Source organism: Pteropus vampyrus, unplaced genomic scaffold (genome assembly GCF_000151845.1).
Source record: "Pteropus vampyrus isolate Shadow unplaced genomic scaffold, Pvam_2.0 Scaffold36, whole genome shotgun sequence".
Classification (NCBI taxonomy): Eukaryota; Metazoa; Chordata; class Mammalia; order Chiroptera; family Pteropodidae; genus Pteropus; species Pteropus vampyrus.
The window spans coordinates 6,140,969-6,167,706 of NW_011888817.1; the positions used below are offsets into that span (position 1 = coordinate 6,140,969).

A 26,738-nucleotide genomic window follows, 5' to 3' on the forward strand; every position below is an offset into this window, starting at 1 on the left:
TATGCAGTCAGGGTTGAGATCCACTGTCCTGGGTCCCTTTAGTGTCTGGTTTTAGCTGAGACAGTTTATCCTCAAGTTTGATTATTTTACTGCCTTCAAATATATTGTGTCTTTTTTTCACCTACTATTACTAATCATCAAGTTGGTTTTCTGACATTAGAAATACTGTTATAGCAGGGAGTGAGATATATTGAGCTAAGGAAAGGAATGTAAGTTAGGGGATGTCAGGAATATAATGGGCACTTCACATTCATCAGAATTAAGTCCAAATTCCTTAGCCAGGCTTGATTTTCATATCCAGTCATTTTCTACATCTAACACGCAAACCCTGTTCTAATGGAAAAACAACACGCTCCCTATGTGTCTCCTCTACTCTCACACTACGCTTCTGACACTTCTGGTCACCAAATGTGTGGATGTTTTCCATATCAGGCAATTCCGTCACACCAGCTGTGTGTCCTACAATTTACCTCAGTTCTGACACTACCTGCCTGAAGTCAGCATCAGGTCCCATAGATCAAGGATTCAGTCCCACACTTCAGATGCCAGTTGCAAGTCTAGGTTGTCAACTGTACTTCTGACTGACAAACTATAAATTGGAGATTCCTATGACCCCCTCCTTGGGTTTGATTAATTTTCCAGAGTCGCTCACGGAACTCAGGAAAATAGTTTGCTTACTAGATGACTTTTATTAAAGGATATAACTCAGGAATAGACAGATGGAAGAAATGCATAGGGAAAGGTGTGTGGGAAGGAATGGGGAGCTTCCATGCTCTCTGTAGGTGTGCCATTCTCCCAGGACTCCCACGCGTTCAGAGCTCTCAGAACCCCGTTGTTTAGGATTTTTATGGAAGCTTCAGTGCATGGGCTTGATTGATTAAATCATTGGCCACTGGGAATTGATTCAACCGCCAGAGTCTCTCCCCTCCCCAGAATGAGACTGAAAGTTTCTAACCTCTAATCGCTAGGCAGGTTTCCTTGTCAAGCATGCCCCATCCTTAGGGGCTTTCCAAAAGTCAGGTCATTAACACAAACTCATGTGTTTGAAAGGGGCTTGTTATGAATAACAAAAGACACTTTTATCCTTTATCACTTAGGAAATTCTAAGGGTTTTAGGAGCTCTCCTGGGAATGGGATGAAGACAAAACTTATATTTGATATAAATTACAGTATCACATTTTCGTTCAGCCGGGCTGGCCTATTTGCTCTTTAACTCAGTTACCTTTCTTTTTATATGGCTTCTCTTTTGCTTCAAGGCACAATTCAAGTCTTAAGTTTTTCTCCTCTGCACAATGTTCTATACCATTTATTAGTCATTACCCATAAAAAGCCCTTCTTATTTATCTTATGTACTCATCCCCTCAACCCCCAGTTAGTTAAAAAGCCCCTTTGTATCCACAGCAACTAGCAGACTGTTAGCAAGTAGTTGAGGTGCTGGCAAGAACTATTCTTGACAAATTATGATTAGGAATTCATTGCTTTCAAGGTTTTTTATTGTAGCATTTTAAGAGGCAGTGTATTTCAATTGAAAAAGCATGGCCTTTGAAATCTAATCCTGGCTTCAATGCTTGTAGAGTTACTAAATGATTAAATATAAAGGAGACATAGTAACATAATGAAAACATCCTGAACTTTTAATTCTCAGTTCTGCAGCTATGAGACCTTGGGACAAGTCATTAAATTTCTCTGAGCCCCAGTTTTCTCTCCTGTAGAATGGGGGGATAATACATGTCTCATTGGGATGTCATAGGGACCAATTAAGTAATAGTTAATAATAGCTAATACTATGAAGTGTTTATTGCACAGTTCTAAGAACTTTATATAGGACTTATAAGTTTTAAAAAATGTGTTAATAGCTTTAGCTAAGTTACTAACTTTAGATAAGTAGAGGAAATGAATCTTCTAACATGTTGCTTACTGTTAATTGTTTTTTGTGTTCCTTAGGCCGACATTTTGGATGTCAATCAGATTTTTAAAGATTTAGCAATGATGATCCATGACCAGGGTGATCTGATTGGTATGTATTATTAATACTTTTACATAGAGATGAGTTGATAGTATTTATATGCCAAGAAGTCAGTAAAATGCATCTTAGGAATTTAAGAATGCCATTTAAAAATTTATTAAATTTATTTTCTTGGCAATTTTTATATGTGGTCAAATAAAGAAGTTAAAGTGAGGCCTCCATGAATATTCAGCTTCATTTACTTGCCATAGCCTCTTGGTAAGTCTGGCTGTTTAGAGAAATAGCTCTCAGCTTCCCAGCATTATCTCCAGAAACTTGTACAATTATGAGACTAGTAACTCTTTTTTAAGCTTTTTTATTTGGAAATAATTTCAAGTTTGTAAAATGTTGCAAAAATATGTACTGCAAGGAACTCTTTTATAACCTTTACACAGACTTACCTCTTGTTAACATTCTGCCCCATTTACTTTTTATTTGCTCTCGCTCTTTCTATATATGTGTTAAACAAGATATTTTAACATCCATGGCTTTTTAAAAAGTCTTTTTAAAAGAAAGTCTTTTTAAAAGAAAGAGTTCATTAAGCCATTGCTAGCAAAAAAAAGAAGACTGGTCTTGGGGCATGGAGTCTAGACCACCTGCAGCACGGCTAGGTAGGAGAGAGAACATGTCCATTGTCCCTGAGTTTTGCAAGTGTTTTTTATACATCATGTAGTGGGGAGAAAGGTATAAGCTGTTCTGGAAGAATTTACATTAGCTATAGACACAGGATGGGAGAAGGTGAAGCGGAGCTAGGTGCTGCAGAGACAGAAAGGAAGAAGTGTCCACTCAGGTGGGTTGGCGGTGAGCAGCAGCTTGGAAAGTTCATGTGTAAATTAGAAGCGGGGGCTCCTGGGGTTCTCTGGTGCCTGGCTCTTCTCTCTTTTGGATTATTGTGGAAATAGCCACCTGGAAATTTATCCTAAATTCCAACAGATGTACAAGAATGCGAACAGTTTTGTCAGAGCTGGTCCACAGCTCTTAACAGCTTAACTGTGCTGTCTCTTTCACTTCCCTGGCCACTGTAATTTTAATTTAGAACACCTCAGAAGTTTTTTTCTTGTCATATGTATATATGTTATTTTTTCCAAGCCATTTGTGAGTGAGTTGTATACTTCATAACTCTTTTTCCCTAAATGTTTCAGTGTTTATTTCCAAAGAATAGGGCTATTCTCTTATGGAGTTAGTAACTTTTGATTTCATAGCTGGACCCATAACTGCATAAGTCTATTCAAGTTACAGTCTTGAAACATCTGAGTTTGGTAAAACATCCACTGCTCTTCTTTTTTGCAGATAGCATAGAAGCCAATGTGGAAAGCTCAGAGGTGCATGTAGAAAGAGCTACTGATCAGTTACAGCGAGCTGCTTACTATCAGGTAAAAGCAGGTATCAGGGAAAGTCATTCTGTGCTGCAGACTTTATGGGCCATCAGAGTACACTGACACATTGAGAACAGCTGCAGTCTTTTGCTTAAGCTTAAGTTGGAGGCGAGTGGTCATAATTGAGACCCAGTTCCATTTTTAGGTTTTTGCTTTGCAGAGAGATCTACAAAAAGGCATCAAACTTTGAATAAACTTACATACAAGCCTCTTAGCTACAAAGCTAACCTCATATCTATCATGCTACCTAAATCTGGTTTAAGGCTAATTTTATAGTTAAACAGCTAAAATTTGTTTTAGTTAGGATAATAATTGGTACAAAGTAGATCTTTGCAGATATGTTGACTGTTGCCAACAGATAGTAGACGTAGAATCAATTCTGACTGCTATTTATCTATTTGCAGTTACTTATCTGAATAAAAAGAGGTTAATCTACTTTCTGTAAAGTGATATTTTACATATAGTTGAAACTGGCTTTATGGTTTTTATCTGGGTCTTTATCTCAATGTACTGATACTGTGAGTGAGGTTCTTCTCATTTCACAATTTGGTGTTGCATGGCTTTTTTAAAATAAAGTGTTTCAGTCATTTTCCATGTTCCTAGGATAGCTATATTTTACTTGGGAATATTCTTAAATTTGTTTGTAATAATAGCGTTTCCTTTTAAAAACCGAGTGATGACTTTAGTATTCAACAGCAAAGGAACAATTAAGTAAATTATCTACATCCACTCAATGTTATATTATGTGGGAATTAAAAGAGGTTTATGAAGAGTTTATAATGAAATTTTTATGCTAAATGTTAAGTGAGAAAAACATCAAACCTCATAAGTATGATCCCAATTATATGAAATAACAATTTGCATAGATAAAAGATCAGAAGGAATTATAATAAAAATGTCAATAGTTTTATATCTGGGTGATTATTTTCTCTTCTTTCTGCTTGTCTATATTTTTTATAATGAACAAAATTTTATGAAGTATAAAACCTTTATTAAAATACACATGCCCAAATAACTTATTTTATTGCAAATAATGCCTAGCAGTATTGGTATAAACACTTCCTTTGCTAACTTGTATTTGGGAGCCTTGAATTAGAACTTGTACTACTGCCCAGTGCTGGTAACTGTTGAGATTTGGGGAAGGTCTCCACATATTCATGCATGGATAGAGTTAATTTTGAATTACCAGGAAGCAGATTTATGAAGCACTCTTGGAGTCTTAGATATAAAAGTTTTACTTGTTTCATGAGTGTCTTCTGTACATATTTCCCTCCTCAGAAAAAATCTCGCAAGAAGATCTGTATCCTGGTGCTTGTCCTGTCAGTGATTGCTGCTCTCTTCGGATTTATTATGTGGCTAGTTTATAAAAAGTGATTGCTTCAGAGCCTTCTCCCACTGAACTGTTTTCAAAAGCAAGTGCTTGCTGGAGTTTTGCCAGAACAAACTGATCACAAGAAAACATACACCAGAACATCCTGTAATAATTTAGTTAGAAACTAACTACTAACTAGTCCTATGGAGACAGTATTTATCAATTTATGTACACATTTTATTGATTTTTCAAATTAGGAATTAATTTATGTGGATTTTGCTTTCTCTTCTATTCTGATTGCCCTTCATTCCAAGTGTTTACTGCAAATTCCATTCTAGATATTCTTGTTTTGACAGGTGACACTACAGTCTTATAAATTGTCTTTTTATGTGTATACAAGATTTACCTTTTTACTAGCAACTGAGATAGAATTACTTTCTGGCACCCAACATAATGGAGTCTGTCAGAAAATGTATATATAATAAGCCAGCAATTTGTATTATTTAACATTTTAATTTGAATTTGTAAGAAGCCTATTATCTATGTGCTTTGAAAGATTTTGGCACTGTATTTAACTAGAAAGTAAAAAATTGCACACGTGATCCAGATTAAATAAGTATCTGATTGAGCTGGCCAGTTTTGGGGGTACATGTTAATCTGGGTTTAAAGTTTACTTTATTATCTGCTAGTGTCATCCACAGCAGTTCATCCATATACACACTAAACCATCCTATTCACTTTTTGAAGAGATTAATTTAATTAACACTCCAAAAGGTTCCTCTCCTACCTGTCTGTATAGAAAGGGATAATTAGATGAAGCATGCTTTTGGAAAGCAAATAGGAATTGTTTGGAATGATTTAATCCTTTTGTTGTTCAGTTGTGGTTCTACATTCCTGGTGAATGATGAATGTTGCTGTCAAAAGGCTGCCCCTCCCCTATGAGGGTCGCTGGGTATTTGATGGCAGGAAGATTTCAAAAGCTAGATTGAAGGTGGTTTAAAATTTAGTTCCTTGAACCTGGCGATAAAGCAAAGAAAAGGTTCATTTTTGTAAATAATACTGGTTTGGAATAGTGATGTTAGACGTCTTAACTTAAGAACAAGAAATTAATCTCTCCATGCATAGTTTTAGACAAAAAATGTTTCAATAAAAGATTGTTGTCTTGTAATATAAATGTTGTCCACCTCCCTTCTTCACAGGTCTAGAGCAGTTAAAGGAAATGTAATTTCTTTAGGCTGTCACATAAATGTGAATTGGGCCAACAATTTCAGTTCGTCCTTTAGAGAATTAGAGGATTTGGCTACCCCTGGATATATATTTATATTACTTTCTTCTACTCTCTTTAATGTTAACCTTCTTTTACTAAACTGAAGTGAACAGCAAGGAAAGAAGGGTCCAAATGCATACGTTTCTTTGCACTCTTGCACCGTTCTACCCACTTAATACAAATAAACATTTTAAAAGCTTTTGTAGTAAGTTTTTATGAGTTAATATCCTAATGTGGTAGATATTAGGTAATGTGCTGTCTTGAGAAAAATTGAGACCTGCAAGAAGACTGGAGATTAAGTAAGGGTTGGTTTGGGGGCAGTATAGGGGCTGCTGCAATTCCTTCCTTGAAAAACAGGATGGAGCTATTGGAATGTCACAGAAGCCCAAGCAGCAGCTTCAGAGCTAACTCCTTGGTTCTACGATCAACTGCCTCTTCGACTCCAAATCAAAGCTGGACTTGGATACATCATTTGTAATGTTCCAGGCAAAAAAAAGTCTTGTTGTGAAAAACTATTTCAGTTTGGGTAAAATGAAGCCACCATAGTTCTTTTCTATAATACTGTGTAATCCAGTGGTGGTGGTAATAGTGGTCATAGGTAGCAAATATAACCTTGGCCTGGAATTTGTGGCAGTTGCCAAGAGGTTCTGCTAAATGGTCCTAATAAACCTGTTCATAGACTCCTCCTTATTTGTGCTTTGTTCATCATTGGGGGCACCATGATCTAGGGCAGTGGTTCTTGATTCTGGCTTCCCATTAGAAACAAAAAATGCCAATACCTAGGTGCCCCGCCACAAGATTCTAGTTTAGTTTGGAATATAGCCTAGGCATAGGGATCTTTAAAAGCTTCAGCTAATTCTCATGTATAACCATTGTTGAGAACCATTGGTTTAGAGGTTAAAAACTAGATGGATACAGAAGGCCTGAAAAATCTTCGCTCTGCCATTAACTCGCTGTAGGTGTTTGGACAAATCATTTAACCCATAGGCTCCAAGGTCTCTCAACAGCTCTCTTCTAGCTGTGAAATTCTCTGATTATAAGGATCACAAGGGTTTGGTCTGAACATAAAAATTCTATTTGTCTCTGTATTTCTTCTCCTCTTATTTCTTTACGGAATGTTCTAGAAGTATTAGATATAGCATTCTCTCTTCAAGTGAATTAAAACTGTAGTACTGTATAGAGTAAAGTAGAAATTTCAGGCTGGCTACTTTATCTAAGAATGTTCCAGAACAAGAACTTAATAGCTGCTAGACTGATGCTCCCAGGATAGGTTTGTTTGTTTGTTTTCTGTTTTGTTAAGGGGTGGTGATACAATGCATCATACCATTGGGCAAAAATATCAGAATGAAATTACCATTCAGTCAGTGCAAAGTAAAACACCCTGAGCCGCCTCCATTCCGTTTTGTTTTGTTTTTCTTCTGTTCAAAGGCTGTCCTCAGTCATGAGAATGAAGCTTCTGCTTTTGGTCACTAAATGCAGACCAAATCCAACTCAGATTTCAGTCTATCCTGTTTCCTAGGACTAGGAATCACCTGCTTCCTCCTGGGTTTTCTAAGCCTGTTTAGTGTATCTCTAGGTTTCAAAGAATTTTTCAGTATTGCCTTTCAGGCCTACAAAACACAACTAGTTTAGAATCTCCATTTAACTAGGAAATAGTTTGAAAGGTTTTGATTCCCAACCCCTGATCCTGCTTTTAGGTCAACTGAGTAGTTTATTCTAATACTTATCCAAAATGAAATTTGACAAAGTAGCATTTCATTTTTAAAGATAAACTTGAAATAATAGAATTTTTAATGTTGGACTGTGATTAAGGACCGAATTTTTACCAGTCCATGGAAAAATGAGAAAAATGATGTAGTGGTCTTTTTAAAGCACCGTCTTTGAGGCTGAGCTAATGACCTCCCAACTTTTTTAAAAGTGTATTTCAAGATTATGAAAATGAAAAGGCGATAATGTTAGCTGGAAGTCTTCATTTTGAAATTTCCTTAGTTGGCAAAATAAAAGTTGACATTCCTGTATTTTTTTCCCTAGTCCAGGACATCTGTAATGTGTGTGAACCTCTCATCTAGCCTAGCTCCATCACTTTACAACTGAAGAAGTTGAGGCTAGGAATGGCAGGCAGTCTGATAGAGCAGCGGTTCTCAACCTTTTTGGCACCAGGGACCAGTGCTCTTATGAGAATCTAATGCCTGATGATCTGAGGTGGAGCTGAGGCAGTGATGCTAGTGCAGGGGAGTGGCTGCGAATACAGATGAAGCTTTGCTGGCTTGCCTGCTGCTTACCTCCTACTCTGTGGCCTAGTTCCTAACAGGACATGGACTGGTACTGGTCTGCAGCCCAGGGGTTGGGGACCCCTGTAATACAGGAATTCAAAGGCTTGAGGAAGTATTCTATGTGTGAATGGTCATTTGTGGGATAATATTTGAGCTCTTGCTACCAACATTTTACTATGCAAAATGTTAAATATTTTACATTTTACATTTCTTATTATACCCACAAAACCATATAGGAGATATATTTTTCTTGTCCCCTTTTTATGGTTTAGGAAAACGAGGTATAGTAAGTTAGTAACCTGCTTTGGGCACACAATTCAGGAGTGATGGGGCAAGGATTTGATCTCAAGCACTCAAGCTTTAAAACCACACCTTTAGACACTATATACTATCTCCATGTATCACTGACACAAACTCTTGCTCACCACCTCTTTCACGAAGATTTCTCTAAAAACCTAGAGTAATAACAATTTCTACCCAACTTTTCATGAACATCTTTTCTTCCATCAGTACCTTGTAAACTTTTCGTTAACCACCCTGCTAAATGGAACCTCCTGCTTGTACTCTCTGTACACATACAATTTTTTTTCAATGTCTCCATTTGATTACTCATATATCAAAGATGTTTTAAGAAAGTTTTCTGACATCAATATGCTCTAGTACCTTTAGGTTCTATTCTAAAGAAGTCTCAATGTCTAAGAAATTAATCTGTCTTTGTTGAGATACCAAAATCCAAAGACCGCTAGCCTATCAGTCTTATCATTTCAAACAGGTGAGGGTCTAGACTGCGGTCCTTCAGTTTGCTGATCTATACTGACATCACTGGTGCTCAAACAAAGAGCATTTTGCTTTATAAGGTCTAAGCAAGTGTAAGGTGTCATTACATCACAAGCCAGTGTGAATATCAGCTGTGCTGGAAACAGGGACATGGCCAAGGACTAAAGAATTAAAAGGGTAAGATTATAGCACTAGGTTTGTTGTGCGTATAGTTAGCAATAGAAGAGGTTAAATAATGGACCGCACAGAGAAGCTGAAAAATTGAAAGGCAAAGTTGACATAGATGGTGTAAGGTCACACATAGCTAGAAATGGCTTCAACACCACCTCATGCCTGAAACAGGCATTGAACCTCAAAGGCCTGCACAATCTCTGTAGATAAAAGTACCTTATTATTTTCTGTTATACTCAAAACACTAATTCTCAAGAATTGTCCTTGTGCTCATAGGAGGGAATGATAGCCTGTTTTCTTGAAACCAAGTTTAGAATTTGAATTTTCCACATAAGCCTAGTCTTTGGAATCACAAGACTGGAAAGGAGGATATTAACAGGTTATTTGATAAGTGATATGATCAGTTAACATCCTTGCTGGATAAGTTTATTGTACTTTTGAAGACCGGAAGGAAAAGTGATTCTCCTACCTGTTTAAAGAGTTGATACTTTTAAAATCCAAGTTAATATTATGTTGCAGTTAAAACTTGATCCCCGATGATGTCAATAAGGGCAAAATCTTTTGAACAAGCTGGTGTTCAGTTTAAAATCTAGAGGACCAATAACGGAATCAAAAGAAATAACTTCATCATAGAAGGAGATAACTTGCTGTGCAGTGCCTCTTTCTCGGTGAACAATAATTTTGCAGTTATTTTCTTTAAAAAAAAATCAGATAATTCATGTTTTCTGCAAAAGTGAAAAAGTGTTGGGCATTAGTTGCATGGTAACAAATATGACTGTACTAACATCTAAATGTGAGAAAGTGGTGATTAAAGAGCATGGCCTTTGGCATCATACGGATTGAGGTTTGAATCTCACCACACGTTCTAGGGTGAGGTTGGACATCTCAATCACTGAGCTTCCCCTTAGGGATCATAATTTCCTATCTCAAGAGTGTTGTGAGGGTTAAATGAGATGATCCATATAAAATACATACTTGCATGCAATAGACTAAGCCATTACAAAGAGACCCTCCTGGTCTCTTTCAGTCAGTTATTGGCCCAAGACAGGCCTGAATCCTGATGCTTCTGTTCACCATCTAGTCACCATGACCAAAATTGAAAAATCCAAAGGTGCCACAACGTGAATAACCGTTTCATTCACACACATTGAAGATTTGGACACCTGCCCTCTGACTGGATCCTTCCCTGGCTTCAGCTTATACAGAGTTTTCATAAACACTAGATTTCCAGATAATTTACAAAAGCCCTCAAAGCCCAGTTTTGGATTAGGAAGGGAAAGTGAGTGAGGTTAAGCAGCTCTGCTGAGAAGAGCCAGAAGAACAGAATGAGTGACCACGCCAGTGTCCTATGCTTTGCGCTCTGGCTCCTCTCCAGATTGGAGCGTAAGCTGGAACGAGAATAGAGCGGCAATAAAGATTTAGGAGCCCTGGAGCATGTTTGCAGGAGGACGAAGGGGAAGATCGATACCCCTCCTTACAAGCCCCTTTTACTCAGATACTTCCCGGCCAAAAAAGCCCTAGTCTCCGGAGACTCTTCAGAGAAAGCCAACTGTCTCAAACACCGAAAGAAACCTTAACACCAGATCCTAGTCTCCACTGCCACTAATAACGCCGTGTGTGTGCGTGCCTGCGTGCGCTGCGAGCGCGCACGGGCGCGCGCGTACGCACAGGCTACTGGGATGCCGCCTTTCCCCTCTGGGTCTTCCAGTTTCCCGGCATGCTTCAGGCCCGCCAAATGGGAGGGGGAGACACAAGATGGCGGCAGCCGCGAACTCCGGCTCCAGCCTCCCGCTGTTCGATTGCCCGACTTGGTGAGTGGCGGGGCAGCCAGGGCTGGAGTTGCCTGGCTTAAGCTGGCCTGGGCTGGCTGGGCGGCTCATTTTTCGCAGCGAGCGGAACGCCTCAGAGACCTTGGGACTGATTGAGGGAGAACTGTCCGTCGGGCCGGCGGCGTGTGGAGGAACCGGGAGTCTGAGTCCGGGCCCAGGCACTGAGGAAACCCAGAGTTGGGGGGCTCTGAGGCGCTTGCTTAGGCTGCCCCACAGGCACTCAGCCGCTTGCTGGGGCGCTTCGGGCCGTGGCCCTGAACTTACCCCAACTCCTGACTGAATGCCTGGTGCTCTTGTGGAGCATCGTACCTGCCCCCCGTCTCTCTGTCCCGAGCGCGCACGAGCTAGCTTCCCGGCCCTGGCCGAACCTCAGAGACCAGCATCCCTCTGTTTTGCTCCTTCCTGGTCCCGTACTTGTTTGTCTTTCGCATACTGGGAGCCCCCTGAGGGCAGGGACGGCTCTGACCTACCCCTGCATTCTCAGCGACCAGCGCGAAGCCGGGCACAAGTGGGCACCAGTTATTGCTGGAATGAACCCTTTGCATCCTTTTGCAAGTTCTTGGGAATAATGGAATAATTTAATTTAGTTTTTGGGTAGGGTACAAGCTGAAAAATTATGAATTGCCTTGCAAGGAGACCCGTCTGAGAGCTATTTCTGCTGTAACTCATCACAGTGTATTTATGTGTTACTCTTCTCTGCCTCCCATTATATTGAGATTCTCAAGGGTAAGGGTTGTATGATGCATCTTTATATTCCCAGCTTCTTGGCCTAGGGCGGGCACATAGCAGGAGTTCAGAAAACACGTTTTGGATGTAACATTGCTTTCGCGTTTCCCGGACAAAATGGGTTTTTGTCCAATCCACTGTCTTTTCAACAACTGCCATAGAGGAGTTGGGCAAGATTGTGAGATGACTATGTTGCATCTTCAATTAGATGGACGGATAAAATTTTTTTTGTGTGCAAATGTAGGGGCTCTGGCAAGATCCTTCTTTTTTTCAAACTTCAAAGCACCAAACGCAGGAAGCAAGTGAACATATGGCTATTTTCTGGGTCCCTTTGCACTTTTGTAATACCCAGTTGCTTCAGTCTACAAATTTTGTGTCCATTTTGGTTCCTTACTGCATTAATTTCAGAAGTTGAACGAGGGCAGTAAACTTATATTTAGAAGAGGCTGTTGGAGATCACCTTACATTTCCTTAGAGACTGCTATGCACCAGGCACTGTGTTATGTGCTTTGACATATGTGTATCCCCCTTGAATGCTATGGTTATAGGAGTATCGAGGAAAGTTCCCTTAAACATGCCATTGTAGAAAGAACTGTTCAAGGGTAATAAATACGTCTTGTATTTGTTGGTGCCTGGTTTCATGGGCATGAAACTGGATTGCTCTGACTTCCTAATTATGTACCTCTGATTTGGTCTCAGAGCTCAGGACAGTACCCTCTGTTTATTCTTTAATGAGACTAATCTTGATCAACCCTAAACACCAACTGATTTATTCAGCCTTTATATGGTATTAGTGGTAGTGGCAAAGCTTAGATTCAACCTCAAGTGATCAGACTACCCAGCTATAATACTTGCACTCTCTCTATGCTGCTTTCTTTCTGAGGTAGATATCAGTGATAAAATATAGGTTTCTTTGGTGCTGCTCTAAATACAGATCCACTAAAATCTGGTTTAGAGCAATTGAATCACTGGGGAAGTAAGTGTCAAACTTAGAAAGGAGCTGTAATAACAGTAAAGTAGATGACATTTCTGCTTGAACATGAACTAATTATAGGCTGGTAAGAGAGCTGCACTGTCGAATAGGACAATGATTGTAAATGGCATTTACAAACTCATTATGAAAATGCTTTATTCACTCTTTTTCAGGGCAGGTAAACCCCCACCTGGTTTACATCTGGATGTAGTCAAAGGAGACAAACTAATCGAGGTATGGAAATGCATGTCTTTCTTTTTTCCTATCACACTAAAGATTTTACCAGTGACTCACTTTTCCACCCCCTCTCCTGTGCTTTGTTTTCCAGCAATGCTACTTTCGTTCATCCTGATATTTTTTTCTATTAAAAGCACATGGTGATATAACACATTCAAACCTCTTATTTCCCACAGACACCCAGTTTTTGTGACTTCTCTCACCTTCCAAATGAAGGGTTTAATAGATCATGGGCCTATGCACCCCAATCAAACTGGAAGCCCTATAACTTGGTGAAATCCCTGAGTACATGAAGTTCTGTAGAAGGTGCAAGATATGCAATAACTGAAGAAGAAAGTGAATGATGTGGATCGAGTTTAACTTTTAAGTTGCTTTTATGATATTCAGGCCCAGGACCTTTAAAGATGATAATAAACTAAGACGTTTGCTCAAAAAAGAGAATAGAATGGTGATAAAATTCATTCATTTATTCAAAACATTTATTGAGTGCTTATTATGTGCCAGTCATTGTGCTCAGCATAGGGCTACAACAGTGAACAAAATGTGGTTCCTGTCCTCAGCTCCTCTGGTGGAAAAGACAATCAAACAAAAAATTACAAGGTGATAATTGAAATAAGTACTGTAAAGGAAAAGTTTAGCAGAAGTCCAGGTTTTATACAAGTCTCTAGAATGAATACCACCTAGAAGGAACTACAAGAGAACATAAATTTTGATTAGCTATTAGGGTGTGTAAGTTTTTTTTTAATTCTTATGGTACCATTTATTTACCAAAAAATGATTATTAAGCCTACTATGGAAAAAAAAAAAAAAAAAGCCCACTGTGACCATGAAGTTGTGAGTCTTCGGGTCTTAGACCAATTTTATGTTTGCTTTCTCAGATAGAATTTAGATTCAGTGCTCCACTTTTGAATGCAGTTGTTTTTCTTTGGTGTATATAGTAAAAACAACATTGAAAAGCCTTCTGTGAGATCTCCTGAAGGCTGTTCTATAAATATATTGTTGTCACTCAGGATGTTGGAGAGATACCTAGGTATTTTGCAAAGTATTAAGACATGAGTTGTGAGGAATTCTTTTATTAATTCATAATTCTCTTAGTCACTCAGAGCCCCTTTGTCATAGCTTCTTCTATCTTAAAAGTTATAAAATGTCAAGATTATTCTTTGAAATAATTTTGCCAAGTTATCTATAAATTTTTTTTTTTTTAAAGGTGAGGCAACCCTTGGTTGACCTCACAGATTGCAAGGACTTTGTCAGCTTACAATCCCTTATTTTTTTATTTTTTACACCTACAGCACCTGGTCTTCCTAAGTGGTCTTTCATCCAAGTACTAAGCAGGCCCGACCCTGGTTAGCTTCCGAGATCAGACGGGATCGGGCTTGTTCAGGGTAACATGGCCGTAGACTGTAAAATCTTTTTTACTATAGACTTCAGATATAAAATATTGTTGCTAAATAGCATGAAGCTTTGAAGACATAGAAGTCTGTTTTGTTACTAGAACTTAGTAAATTTTCAGTTTTCAATAAGAAGAAACAGACAAGGAGGACCAGCCTTAATGCTATGATACTCCTTTGTGAAATGATTTATATTTTTAAAGCTCTAAAAGTTGTCAAACATCCTTCTGATTACTGGTTTCCATTAACTGATAATGTTCTCTATCTTTCATTGTTCTTGGGTGTGCTGAGTTGCCATACACAATTGTTGAGTTACAATCTTTAGACATCACTGTATTGTTTCTGAGAGGAATAGACCTGAGATGTGCATATTTTTAAGGATTTAGGCAGCACTTGATACTAACCGAGCTATCTATATCCTAGCTTTGTGTCCAAGGCTTGTGATATGTTGTGATAGCTGGGTTTAAGAAGTGCAATATTAAAACAAAAGCCATGAGTCTTTTAAGCCCAGTGTGTAAAGTCACACTCTGAGTTATAACTCAGAGGCACAACTAGCTAGTCGGGAAATTGTGGCTTTAGTGATTATTGAAAGACCAATGCATTATTTCATTCACTTGGACAGAAACAGCATTGTCCAGAAAGTTAACAGATTTCCTTGATTCTTACACATACCGTTTTCCCGCTTTATTTTCATGTTTGTGTAATTGAGAAGCTTTTAATAATGAATGTTAGATATTTAATTTAGAGGCCCCTTCTCTATTTCTCTCCCCTTAATTTCTGGCATGTCTTTGGAATCTTAGAATCATAGAAATTTGGTCAATGTTATTTTAGAACCCAGGAGCTGGTGGTCTTATACAGTATTTCCTTGAGACTAGCCTTGAGCACTGTGGTTAACAAATTTAAGTTTATGAGGACATAGTCTGTGTGCATATAAATAGAAGTGAGAAATGTAGTGAGATTCAGCCTGCATAAATATTACCTAGAGAGAATAAGATGTTGAAATTTCAGAGCTCTCAATTCTAAAGGAATGTCTTATATTTAACCCAAGCCTTAAAACTTGGGTCTAAGAAGACATGGAGTTGATTGTCTTATTGAGCTGTCAGGTTATTATTAAGTTTCGGTGCTGCCTAGCATTACGAGCCTGGAATAAGCTCTGCCAGCAGCAGATGGGTACTGCTAGACAGCGTTTCCCAGAGATGACCCACATACCTATACTGGTCAAACTAATTAAGCCTTAAGGCTAAGCTTGAAAGAAACTGGGTAAGTTATTGTTTAAAGAAAAATTAAGAGTGTGACCCATAGTTCTTATTCACTTCTTAAAATATTCCTTTCCATACGGTGGTACAATTTTTCGATGGCAGATAGAGTGCAGAAAATATATAATGTAGTGGTAAAAAGGGCTTAGACTCTGAAGTCAGACCTGGATTTCTAATCTAGCTTATAAACATCTAGCTGTGTGAACGTGAATATGTTAATTGATTTCATTATGCCTCAATTTTGTCATCTGTAAAGATAGGAATAATAGTACCTACCCACCTCACAGAGTGGTCGTGAAGATGAAATGACAGCATAAAACTAATAGCACAGTGTGTGGCACGTAAGCGCTCAGCAGTTGTTACTGTTATCAGTGTATGAGGCATAGTTCTGGTTTTATAAGGGGAACACTAAAGCATGGGGGCAAATAATAGCCCACTGTGAGTTCAGTGACATAGCTAGAAATGAAATACGAGCCTCATGATGCCTAGCTTGGTACCATACTAGCTTGACTACTTCTCTACCCAGCTTTGTGCTGTTTTCTCTCAGGGGTTTTAGAAAGAGTATAATGGGAAATGTGAACTAGAGCTTTGAGACCTTATAAGGGTTTTTTTTTTTAAAGGAAAAACAACATGTATTCGAATAAGGGTTATTCTTCAAAATAGTCATATTGTAGACTTTAAAAACTGGAAGAAGTGGTAGTAAAAATTCATGTAGAGTCCTTCATCTACGATAGCCCAGTCTACAACCAGTCTGTGGCAGGCTTTACTGATCTAGGATTAAAAGAAAATAAGGACAGTATAGTGAGTTTTTCATAAAGCTAAATTCAACTCAAAGAATGGTCCTTTATCCTTGCACTTCCTACTTATTTGCTGATAAAATGACCTTTTATAAAATGATTATGATGATACTAATTAGTGGCAGTTTGGCAAAATAGTAAGTTAACAATGCTGTCAGCCCCACAATTTTTTAATAGTAGTTACTGGTCTGTGAAATCCCCTTCTCTGCTTTTATATCGGGGCATTACAGTAAGTTCTCACTTAACATTGTCTATAGGTTCTTGGAACTTTGGCAGAATGACACGTAATGAAACCAGTTTTACCATAGACTAATTGATATAAACAAGAGTTAAGTTCCTGTGGCATCTCATCACTGTTGTAACAGAATGACGTTGAATGAGATAACATTATTCGAGGCCCTGCTGTATAGTTTAATTTTTCCAGTACCACAGTTGTGGCTAGAAACATTTTGGAGCTCTTAGAATTGTTTCAGACCCATGGCATTATTGTTTAGAATATTAATATTGCAAGTCATTCTCACTTGAATTTAAATCCCAGATCTGCCACTTAACCAGTTGGGTTGTGTTAAATGAGTGATTTATCTCTCCCAATCTATGTTCTTTAACAATACAAGTGATACTTGCTTCATAGAGTTGTTTTGAGGATTAGATGAAATAATGCTTAAAATGCCTAGCAATAATAGCCCTTCGATAAATGTTTATCTCCACACTTTCCTCCAAACCAGGAACTCTTTGCCCTATGAAGTAATTCTTTATTGGACACAGCAAATACCCACTTAGAGTTAACTCTGATTTAGATTTAGAGGTTCATACAATGATGTATAATGTAATTCCGTTTCCTAAAAAGGGTTCCATGGGGCTATGATGACATGATAGAATATAAATATGTGTTTATACCTCTTTCCTTTCCTAACCAATTGATAATCTTCCTTTGTATATTTTCCGAAAAGCAGCCATTACTTTATAGATAAGCTTTGTGTTCTTGTTGCCTGCTTGATCTACAATTAAGATCTAGTAAAATTTCCAATGGACAGAAACATTTTGCAGGCCACTTTCATCTAATAGAATTAGGACAAATTTTTTTTATATCAACACTAGACATTTGACCACTATATTTGGAGAGATTGATTGCCATCTACTCCTCAAAATGTTAGTAAATTATTCTGAGCTCTTTATCTTGAAGAATAATAGGAAATAATTTTTTTTTTTTTTTTTTACCATGGGAAAGAATTTTGTCTACTCAGATCCTCTACTTATTTGATTGGAAGAATTTTTGCTAAACCCTGTTGAAACAAGATTTAAGTAATATTTAATTTAATATTTATTTAGAAACTGATTATTGATGAGAAGAAGTATTACTTATTTGGGAGAAACCCTGATTTGTGTGACTTTACCATTGACCACCAGTCTTGCTCTCGGGTCCACGCTGCCTTGGTCTACCACAAGCATCTGAAGAGAGTTTTCCTAATAGATCTCAACAGTAGTAAGTAACTCACATCTCATCCCGCCTCACACATTCCTTTTTGGGCAATGTGAAATGCTCTTTGGGTCCTTCAGTTTCAAAGTCATGTTTTATTGCTCATCGAGGAAGACTTTTATATTTGATTTTTAAATCAGCCTTTCTCTACTTCTATTTTTCTGAAATAATTGATGACTGGAGAGAATAGGATTTGGGGGAACATTGTCCTGGAGGAGGCAATAGGTAGATACAGAGGACAAAAAAAAAGTACCCAGGAGCTAGGGACTATGGGTATCTAAATGTTTATAGGACCATGATAAATTATGATTCAGTTTAAGCAGAAGCTATGATTAGCTCCATTAATGTAGTAGAGTAGTGGCATAGGACATTTAAAAAAATACTTATTTTGAGTAAAATTTAATTTTTTAATAGTGGTTCTTTAAAGCAACATTTTGCTTTGACTGCTAATAATATCAATTTTAATTTTATGAACACACTCCAACTAATAAGATTTTCAACTTTGCCAAAGATAATCCCAGAAATGCAATCGAGACTTAACCTCATGGAGCCCTGAAGTTTGTTCATTTTTCCCATGTATGAATACAGTGTAAAATGTAAAGGATCCTGCTTCCTGGGCTGACCATGTTCTACTCCTTGCCCCCTTCCCCAACACACATACACACACACCCCCCAATCTGCTTATATAATGGTTTTGGAGAGCCTTGTCTCACAAGTACTTACTTGCAAATTTTTCTCATCTTTTCTCTCCATTTTGTAACATGCAGAATGCAGACATGGAAAACTATTCAGACTCTCCAGTAGGATTTTGGCTTGCCTTAGCATTGATATTGCACCTGTTTCAGCCAGCCTCCTTTCTTGTCCTGGGGAAAACCCAAGCATAACTGCCACCGGGGCCTATGTTCCTTAGACTTGGGGCTGGTGAGGTCAGACCTCAGCAATGCCTTTCTTCTGCCTTGGGGGTCATGGTTATTGTTGGGTTGGAACCATTCCTGCTGGACCCAGAATGGAGCCAAGCCTGTCTGGCAGCAGAGAACAAACAGTGGTGTTTGTTATGTGGGGTAACAGCGGGTCTGAAGATGTGTAAGAAATCCACTGAAGAGATTCAAGACCCAGTGAAGGAGTTTTCCTTTTCATTGTGACCCATGACAAGGGATGCAAAGTGGACCCAGTGTCATTTTCATTTTAAAAAGCAGAACTGATATGCTGGGAGGAGCTGCTCTCCCTTCTACAACTCAGGTTGGTTTTTTTTTTCTCTCTTACACGTCTGATTTGGTTATTCCCAGCACACGGCACTTTCTTGGGTCACATTCGGTTGGAACCTCACAAGCCTCAGCAAATTCCCATCGATTCCACAGTCTCATTTGGCGCATCCACAAGGGCATACACTCTACGTGAGAAGCCTCAGACATTGCCCTCGGCTGTGAAAGGAGATGAGAAGATGGGTGGAGAGGATGATGAACTCAAGGGCTTACTAGGGCTTCCAGAGGAGGAAACCGAGCTTGATGTAATTCCACGTCTATCTCATTATTTTGTCTTTTGGGACTCTGGTTTTTGCAGTATGTATCTGTTCTGTATATCTTGGAATGTCATTGACTTAGCAGCAGGAGATTTTCTTGAGCCCAGTGACAGGTCTTTGCCACTTAAGCAGTATAGTGTGGCCAGCTGTGACATACTTTGAAGAGCTGCTTTGTGTGGATTTGGTTACGTATGACCAGGGGTAACAAGGAGACTGGGTCTCCTGCCCATAGACTCTCGTGATCATCTTGTATACCTTCACTGGATGTTAGAAACCAAGGCTGGGAGCTAAATTTTTCTGCAGCTGCAGTCTTCAGTGTGGTAGCTACTAACCACATTTTAAGTACTCAGTAGCCACAGGTGGCTGGTGATTTCCATGATGAATAGCACGGATAGAGAAATCATTCAGAAAGTTTGATTGGACAGCACTGGCTTAGACTGAAGTTTTCATTCATTTGCTTTTTTTGATATCGTCTAAATAGCCCAGGAATCTTCTGAGTAAAACTTTTACAGTATTTAATTTTAAAGTGCTAGTTTTCATTTTCTGAGTAAAAATTTTACAATATTTAATTTTAAAGTGCTAGTTTTCATTTTCTAGAGGCTGCAGTAGTTTTTGATGTGGTTGTCATTCTTTACATGTCTGTCCCCTGCACTGGGGTGTCTGGTCTATTCAGGTAGACCACATGCAGGCATGTCCTTAATCACCCACATGCATTTACTATTCTAGTACCCCAAGGCAATTTCCCAGTCTTTAGGAAGAAAAGTACCGTGGATATCTTGTAATTTAGAAGTTATTTCCTTCTAAAGAAGTAGCCTCATAGCCAGAGGCTTGATGGTAATCACTCTTGCTTCTTCCATGCTTCTCTGTCTTTAAAATTCAGTATGTTAGGTCCTCCCTGGGTCTTCATTTTCAAGACATTTGGAATATCTCAAACTGCAATGCAGGTTGGAATCCAGAGGATCGGGAAGAGGCAGCAGTGCTGAGGCCACCTTAATCATTGAGATGGGTGGATGGTTATGAATAGAAATGGAGCCATATACAGGGATTCAGAGTGACAAAATATTAATGCCAAATGTTAAGTGCACTGGCAGCGTCTTTTTGAGTTTTAAAGGAGAGAGCTACTGGGAAAGAAGCTGTTAATTGTCCTTTCTCAACTCTGTTCTCTTACTTTAAAAACAATTGGAGTTCCTTACAGTCACATTCCTTTAATTCTCAGCATTAAGACAATAATCTTTCTTAAAAACAAACAACCTAAAACCTAAATTCAAGGATGTTTGTACATATGACCTGTTTTCAGCTCCAGGTCCTTCACCTCCTTTTGAATATCACTGCCCCAATAGTCAAAGAGGGTGTTCCACATTCTATTAAAGGTGACTTGCTGATATTAGCAATCTAGGGACAGTGATGGATCTTTTATGAATACAAATGAGAATCCTAGGGAGGTCAAGGTTAGTCCTTAATGCTTTCTTCTTTATTTAGTAATATATTCTCCTTCAAATTCTCTCTGTACTGACTCCTGTCTTTCCTCTGTGAACCCTGGCATAGAACCTGACAGAGTTCAACACTGCCCACAACAAGCGGATTTCCACCCTCACCATCGAGGAGGGGAATCTGGATATTCAGAGACCAAAGAGGAAGAGGAAGAACTCACGGGTGACTTTCAGTGAGGATGATGAAATCATCAACCCAGGTGAGGTATCTTCCTAGTTTCTTCTGATGAAAAAGCTGTCATCTCAGAGAGTAGTGTACAGAACTTATAGGGCAGTCGTAATGTTTCTCAACAAAGTTTAAGATAACAGGTGCTATGTTAAGGGGAGATATTTTTTACAGTTCATTGGTGGAGTACCCTCCACACTCAAGCATTATCCAGTTGCAATGTGAAAGAAATAGCTAAAGGAAATACCCATATATTTCACTATAAGAGCAATGATATCATTCTCCTCTGCTGATCCAGTATATCTTTGTCATAGTGGAGGTTTAAATTAAGTATACGTGTTTACTGTCTTTACCTCTAGACAGAACATTATTGTCTTTATGGGGTCCTGAGTGTGATTGGTAATTCTAAGATTGGAGAACTTTCTGCTGCCATTTTTAACCACATCGAAGACTTGCCTCTCTGTAAGGAAGTAATTTATAGGTGGTTTGTATAGAAATGTCAGCAAGATGAGAGTGTCAGTTTATGGGAAGGCCACTAAGTTTATCAATTTGTTCCATCGTTCAACATTTATTTATCGGGCTCATGTTATCTCAAGGACTCTGGTAGATGGATGACATAGAGCTGGGAGGTATAGTTTATATAGCAGTCCAAAGCACAGGCCTATTTCTGGCGGCTTGGATTCAAGTCCTGGCTCCTCTTCTCTCCAGTAGGGTGACTGGGCGAGTCATTTTCCTTTTCTAAGCCTGAGTTTATTTTCTTGTCTATTAAATGTTTATTGTAGAAATTTAACTTTAGGTGGTGAATGCATAATGCAGTATACGTATAACGAACATATTATTGAATTGTACACTTGAAACCTATATAATTTTATTAACCAGTGTCACCCAAATAAATTTAATTTAAAAAATGTTGATTGTAGTAGTACTTACCTGCTAGGCTTTGGGTTTTTTTTTAAAACCAAAAAAAGAGAGAGGGGGTGTGACCTTAGAATTTAACACAATCCCCAGCATACAGTAAACACTCAAAATGTTAGCTATATTTTACTGTTTTAATATGAGCTGTGATTGCTTTGATCTCAGTGAGCCCTATACCCTTAATCCTCCCAGTAGAGTACCAGACTTACCCTTCCCTCATGTCTTTTTGCAGAGGACGTCGATCCCTCAGTTGGACGCTTCCGGAACATGGTACAGACTGCAGTGGTCCCAGTCAAGGTAGGAAGCACATTGTAACAATATTTGAAATGCCATACAGTCTGGTTTAAAAATCCACTCTTTTATTTTTAGGCAAGTGTTAAGTGTGTGCTTAATTTTAAAACACATTCTTTGGTCCTCTCTCATTTTTCATCCTATGGAAATACTTTTATTCCATCTATGTCTAGGGGATCCTGGAGGGCCATAGAAAGGCTGCAGGTGACCAGCCAGCTTGATGCTGCATGTAAATTGTGGTGCTATGTGAGTCTGTAAATTTACTTCCTAGCAACGTTCAGGAAGGCCCATATTTTTTTAGCCTTTTCCTTCTGACTCAGAGTAAACTATCAGGTGAGGAAGAGACGTTGTATTTCCGCATGGCACCTCTGGCTTTAGTTGTGCTTTTATTTTGTGAATAGGAATGGCACAGATAGGAGAGCCAGCCCAGGCCTGGGTTAGGTTTAAAGATAGGATAGGTATGTTGAAGAACCAAGAGGTGGGCATTACAGAAATGTTCTGATTGCTCAACCTGTGGAGGAACTACCTGACAGCTAGGACTGTCCAAAGGGAATAAACAGCCCCTTGAAGGAGTGAGATCCCTGAAAACGGAAGTATTCAAGAAGTGATTGGGAGATGCTTTTTCAGATATGCTATGGAGTTTTATTTTTAAAAAATTTTTAGGATATATTAGACTAGATTGATAAGAGGTAGCAAATTCCTGGTTATTCTTCATTTAATCCAAAAGGAGTAGAGAAGTGAGAGAGATCTTTCATGAACTTTCTTTAGTGTGACAAGTACAAAGTGAAAGTTTTCTGTGCAACTTCATAGTGTTCATGTCACATTTCTCTTCGAGCTCTTTTCCATCTTTGGAAATGTTCTGTTGTCATTATACAAAACCAGCAGGTATTTTTACTTTTATGTTGGTTTTATTGTGGTATAATTTGTGTACAGTAAAGTGCACATATTTTAAGTATACTATTAGCGTTTTGACACATTTGTACATCTGGGTCACCACCACCATACTCAATATAAAGATTTCCATCACCCAAGTAAGTTCCTTTATGTCCCTTTGCTGTCAGTTCCCTCTCACTCCTAGCCCCAGGCAACCAGTAAACTGCTTTCAGTCACTACAGATTTGCTTTGCTCTCAGATTGTTTCAAAATTGGTGCCCAACATGACAATACTTCTTATTCCCCCCCAAAAAAAGAAAAAATTAAATACCTAGATGGTAGTAATACCATCTGTTATCACCTCTGTTTCCTAAAAGGGCATTTTAACAACAACAGAAAAAAAGAGGGAAGGATATTACCTTTGATTAAAGAATAGTCACTTAAACTGGATAAGTTTTCCTTTATGAAAAACTCACACACTCCTCATTTCTCGGTGTAGCGTAAGATGGTGAATACTTGGTGTGGAGCCATCATGTTGGGCGACAACTGTAAAGTCTCTCCAAACCCTGAGATTTCAGGATAGCGAAATAGGTTTTCTGGGGAACAAAACAAGCTAGCGGTTTAGGCACCTTCCCATTTTTCTAGGGCTGGAATGGAAAAGGCTAATTAGCACCACTCTGGTGCCTTACTCTTGTTTCCTTTGTTCCTTGTAAACACAGAAGAAGCGAGTGGAGGGCCCTGGCTCCCTGGGCCTGGAAGAATCAGGGAGCAGGCGCATGCAGAACTTTGCATTCAGTGGAGGACTCTACGGGGGCCTGCCCCCTACGCACAGTGAAGCCGGCTCCCAGCCGCACGGCATCCACGGGACAGCACTCATCGGTGGTTTGCCCATGCCATACCCGAACCTCGCCCCTGATGTGGACTTGACTCCTGTTGTGCCATCAGCAGTGAACATGAATCCTGCACCAAATCCTGCAGTCTACAACCCTGAAGCTGTCAACGAACCCAAGAAGAAGAAATATGCAAAAGAAGCTTGGCCGGGCAAGAAGCCCACACCTTCCTTACTGATTTGATATTTTTGGTCATAGAGAAGGGAGGGTTTGGGTGGGAACTGGGTGGAAGGGTGATGGGGGAGCTAATGAACTAGGGAGAAAAAATTTCCATGTGTTCAGTATCATCTTTCAGAATGTCTCCTGGGGTCCTAACCATGTGATGTTAAAGTGGGGGGTGGTTGAAATATCCCATAAAGACCTGTCTTCAGAACACTTTCAGTATAGAGAAATGTTTTATATATCCTTTTAAATAGGCTGCCCTGGCTCTTTCCCAGGCCTTCCATTACCTCCTTTTTCTTTTCTCCTTCTTTCTAGGATCATTTTTATTTAAAGTCATGAACCCCGGGGAGAGACTTCTGGCCCTCAGGTTGAATCCAGAGCTGAGAAGTGACAATTACATCACCAGCCTTGTGGGCTCAGCAGCCTAATTTATATTTACTATCCTCACAAGTTCCAGATAGCAAGAGGGTTGCCACACATCTGAGGTTGATAAAAAAGAGGGTTTAGAATTCTTCAGTTAAGCTAAGGTTTCAGCTCAAAAATGTTTTCCTCAGTCAATGGTTTTGAGGTCCAATAGTTAGGCTTTTCTCTTTTGTCCTTTCTGTTGGAATGAGAACATTTTGATTTTTGTCTGTGACCAGTGCCATAGACACAGATTGATAGTTTTAAGCTTACTACTTTGTTTGAACTTTACCTGTTTTTCTTGTCAAACCTGAGTACTCTACTTGCTGAAGTTTCTCATTTGATGCCAGAGTACCGTCCTCTACTCTCTAAGGCTTTACTTTCCTTTCAAGGTGTGTTATGAAGGCAACTTTTAAAGGATATGACCAATTAGAGCAATTCCCATTAAAAAGGAAAAGATTTTTACTTTGCAAGTAACTGACATCTCTAAGAGGGCATGTTTAGATGGTGGTTCGGAGGCTCTTTCCCCCCTTGACTGAGAGCTCTCATTATCCAGAGCTCCAAGACAAGACCTGGCTAACGTAGGAGATGAAGGTAGGAAACGATAGGAGCTTTGTACAGAGATTTGTACATTTGTGTAATAGGCCTTTTCACGCTTTATGTGTAGCTTTTTACCTGTAACCTTTATTACATTGTAAATTAAACGTAACTTTTGTCATTTGGGTGCAGTTGTGATTCAGTCGCCATCACTGATTCCCACTGCCATTAGGGAATGTTTGTCAAAGGTACAGCTGTTGGGCTTGGGAGGTGATGCTCTCTATTCTATTACCACAAATAAAAGATGCCCCTTGACGAAGGCGGAATTCTAACTAGAGATTCTAATCCCCAGACTGAAGCCTCGCCGAGCAGAGTGGGTTAAGAGGTGCCTGCTGCCCTTCATCAGGAGACAGAACCACAGACCTGACAGGGGAGACTGGGCTTTGGGCACTTGTCCTGGGGTGGATGTGATTTAAACCTGATCACCCACTCTCTGGTTATAGCTGCATGCATTTGAGCTATAGCTCAGGTGGCACAGGACCAAAAGGAAGCTAAAATTGAGTAAGTTTAGAAGGAGTTTCAACCAGGGTTTGGACTGAATGGATGTCTTCCATACTGGAACCTCATTGCAGGAAGTGCACTTAGTGTGTTGTGAGAAATACATATGCGGCTTTGTGATGAAGATGCCAGCTAGGTTCCAGATCCCTTGGGTTGAGCGTGGACTACTGTCAGAAGCAGCCTGATAAAGAGCAGAGGTCCATAAAATCACAGCTATACAAGAAGCTGACTTCTTCATCAGCCATTGTGGAAACGACTGTCTTCATATTAGGAGGGTACCTTCCTCTCATAGTGAAGGTTACTGTCAGTCACTCATTTAGCATCTACCTACCCTGCAAACCATCTACAGCATGTCATTTAATTCACATAGCCCTAAAGGAATACTGTTTTTATACCTGTTTTATAAATAAGAATACAGGCTCAGAGACAAAATAAACTTCCCTGTGATCCCACTGTTGTGAAGTCAGAATTGAGACTCTAGTCTGAAGGCAGAGCACAGGTTTACATAGCCTCCAGAAGGAGTTTAGGTGAAGGATGCGCGTGGCCCACCGATGGCATATTGTGCTCAGTAGGCTGCAGCTATATTGATTTATGGGCATTTGTTTTGAAGTTAAAATTTTTTTCCAAGGTGGACAACTTCCCGGAAGATATATTAAAGGATTTTGATTAGTTTAGATAATTAAATCCTTTCTGGTGAGAGATTATGGCCTGCACTGTTGGTTCCAGCATTTGAGTTGCAGAGTGAAACTTGCATTGGTGTCCCAAAGAAGGCTCAACAGAGAATATCCAAGCCTGCAAAGCTATTTTATATATATGTATTTCTGATTTCTTCCGATCATGTTTTAGGGCTGCTCAAAGATGAGCACTGCAGGAGGAGTTCAGTTACCTCTCGCCTTAATGCATCCCTAGACTTTGACCATAGATAGATAAGCCCCTCCCATTCACCACATGGATTGGCAAATGATTATCGCTCAAGTGAGCATGATGCTGCTGAGAAACACAGCCTCTCCCCATTCCGGGACATGGGCCCACCCTGCATGAGAAGTGACCATTGGTTTCCCTAAAGTCC

At 39.2% G+C, this 26,738-nt stretch overlaps 2 protein-coding genes, 1 non-coding gene and 1 pseudogene across 3 annotated transcripts in view; 3 read left to right on the top strand and 1 right to left on the bottom strand.

Annotated features, from left to right (window-relative positions):
• STX12 (syntaxin 12) overlaps window positions 1-5,321 on the top strand; it is a 30,535-nt gene extending 25,214 nt beyond the window's left edge. The window contains exons 7-9 of the mRNA XM_011357712.2: window positions 1,945-2,017; window positions 3,296-3,378; window positions 4,660-5,321. Coding sequence (XP_011356014.1) covers window positions 1,945-2,017; window positions 3,296-3,378; window positions 4,660-4,755 — 252 coding nt within the window. The 3' untranslated portion in view covers window positions 4,756-5,321. The remainder of the gene's footprint in view (window positions 1-1,944; window positions 2,018-3,295; window positions 3,379-4,659) is intronic.
• A 5,523-nt stretch (window positions 5,322-10,844) lies between these two features.
• Window positions 10,845-25,292, top strand: PPP1R8 (protein phosphatase 1 regulatory subunit 8). The gene is made up of 7 exons (XM_011357713.2): window positions 10,845-10,992; window positions 12,883-12,943; window positions 17,720-17,873; window positions 19,154-19,374; window positions 20,932-21,076; window positions 22,190-22,254; window positions 23,840-25,292. The coding sequence occupies exons 1-7, from the start codon at window positions 10,937-10,939 to the stop codon at window positions 24,191-24,193; spliced, it is 1,056 nt and encodes a 351-aa protein (XP_011356015.1). The 5' UTR covers window positions 10,845-10,936; the 3' UTR covers window positions 24,194-25,292.
• Window positions 14,230-14,348, bottom strand: LOC111738252 (annotated as a pseudogene).
• Window positions 14,725-14,890, top strand: LOC111738308. Its single transcript, XR_002779814.1, has one exon.
• Window positions 25,293-26,738: the final 1,446 nt, after the last annotated feature.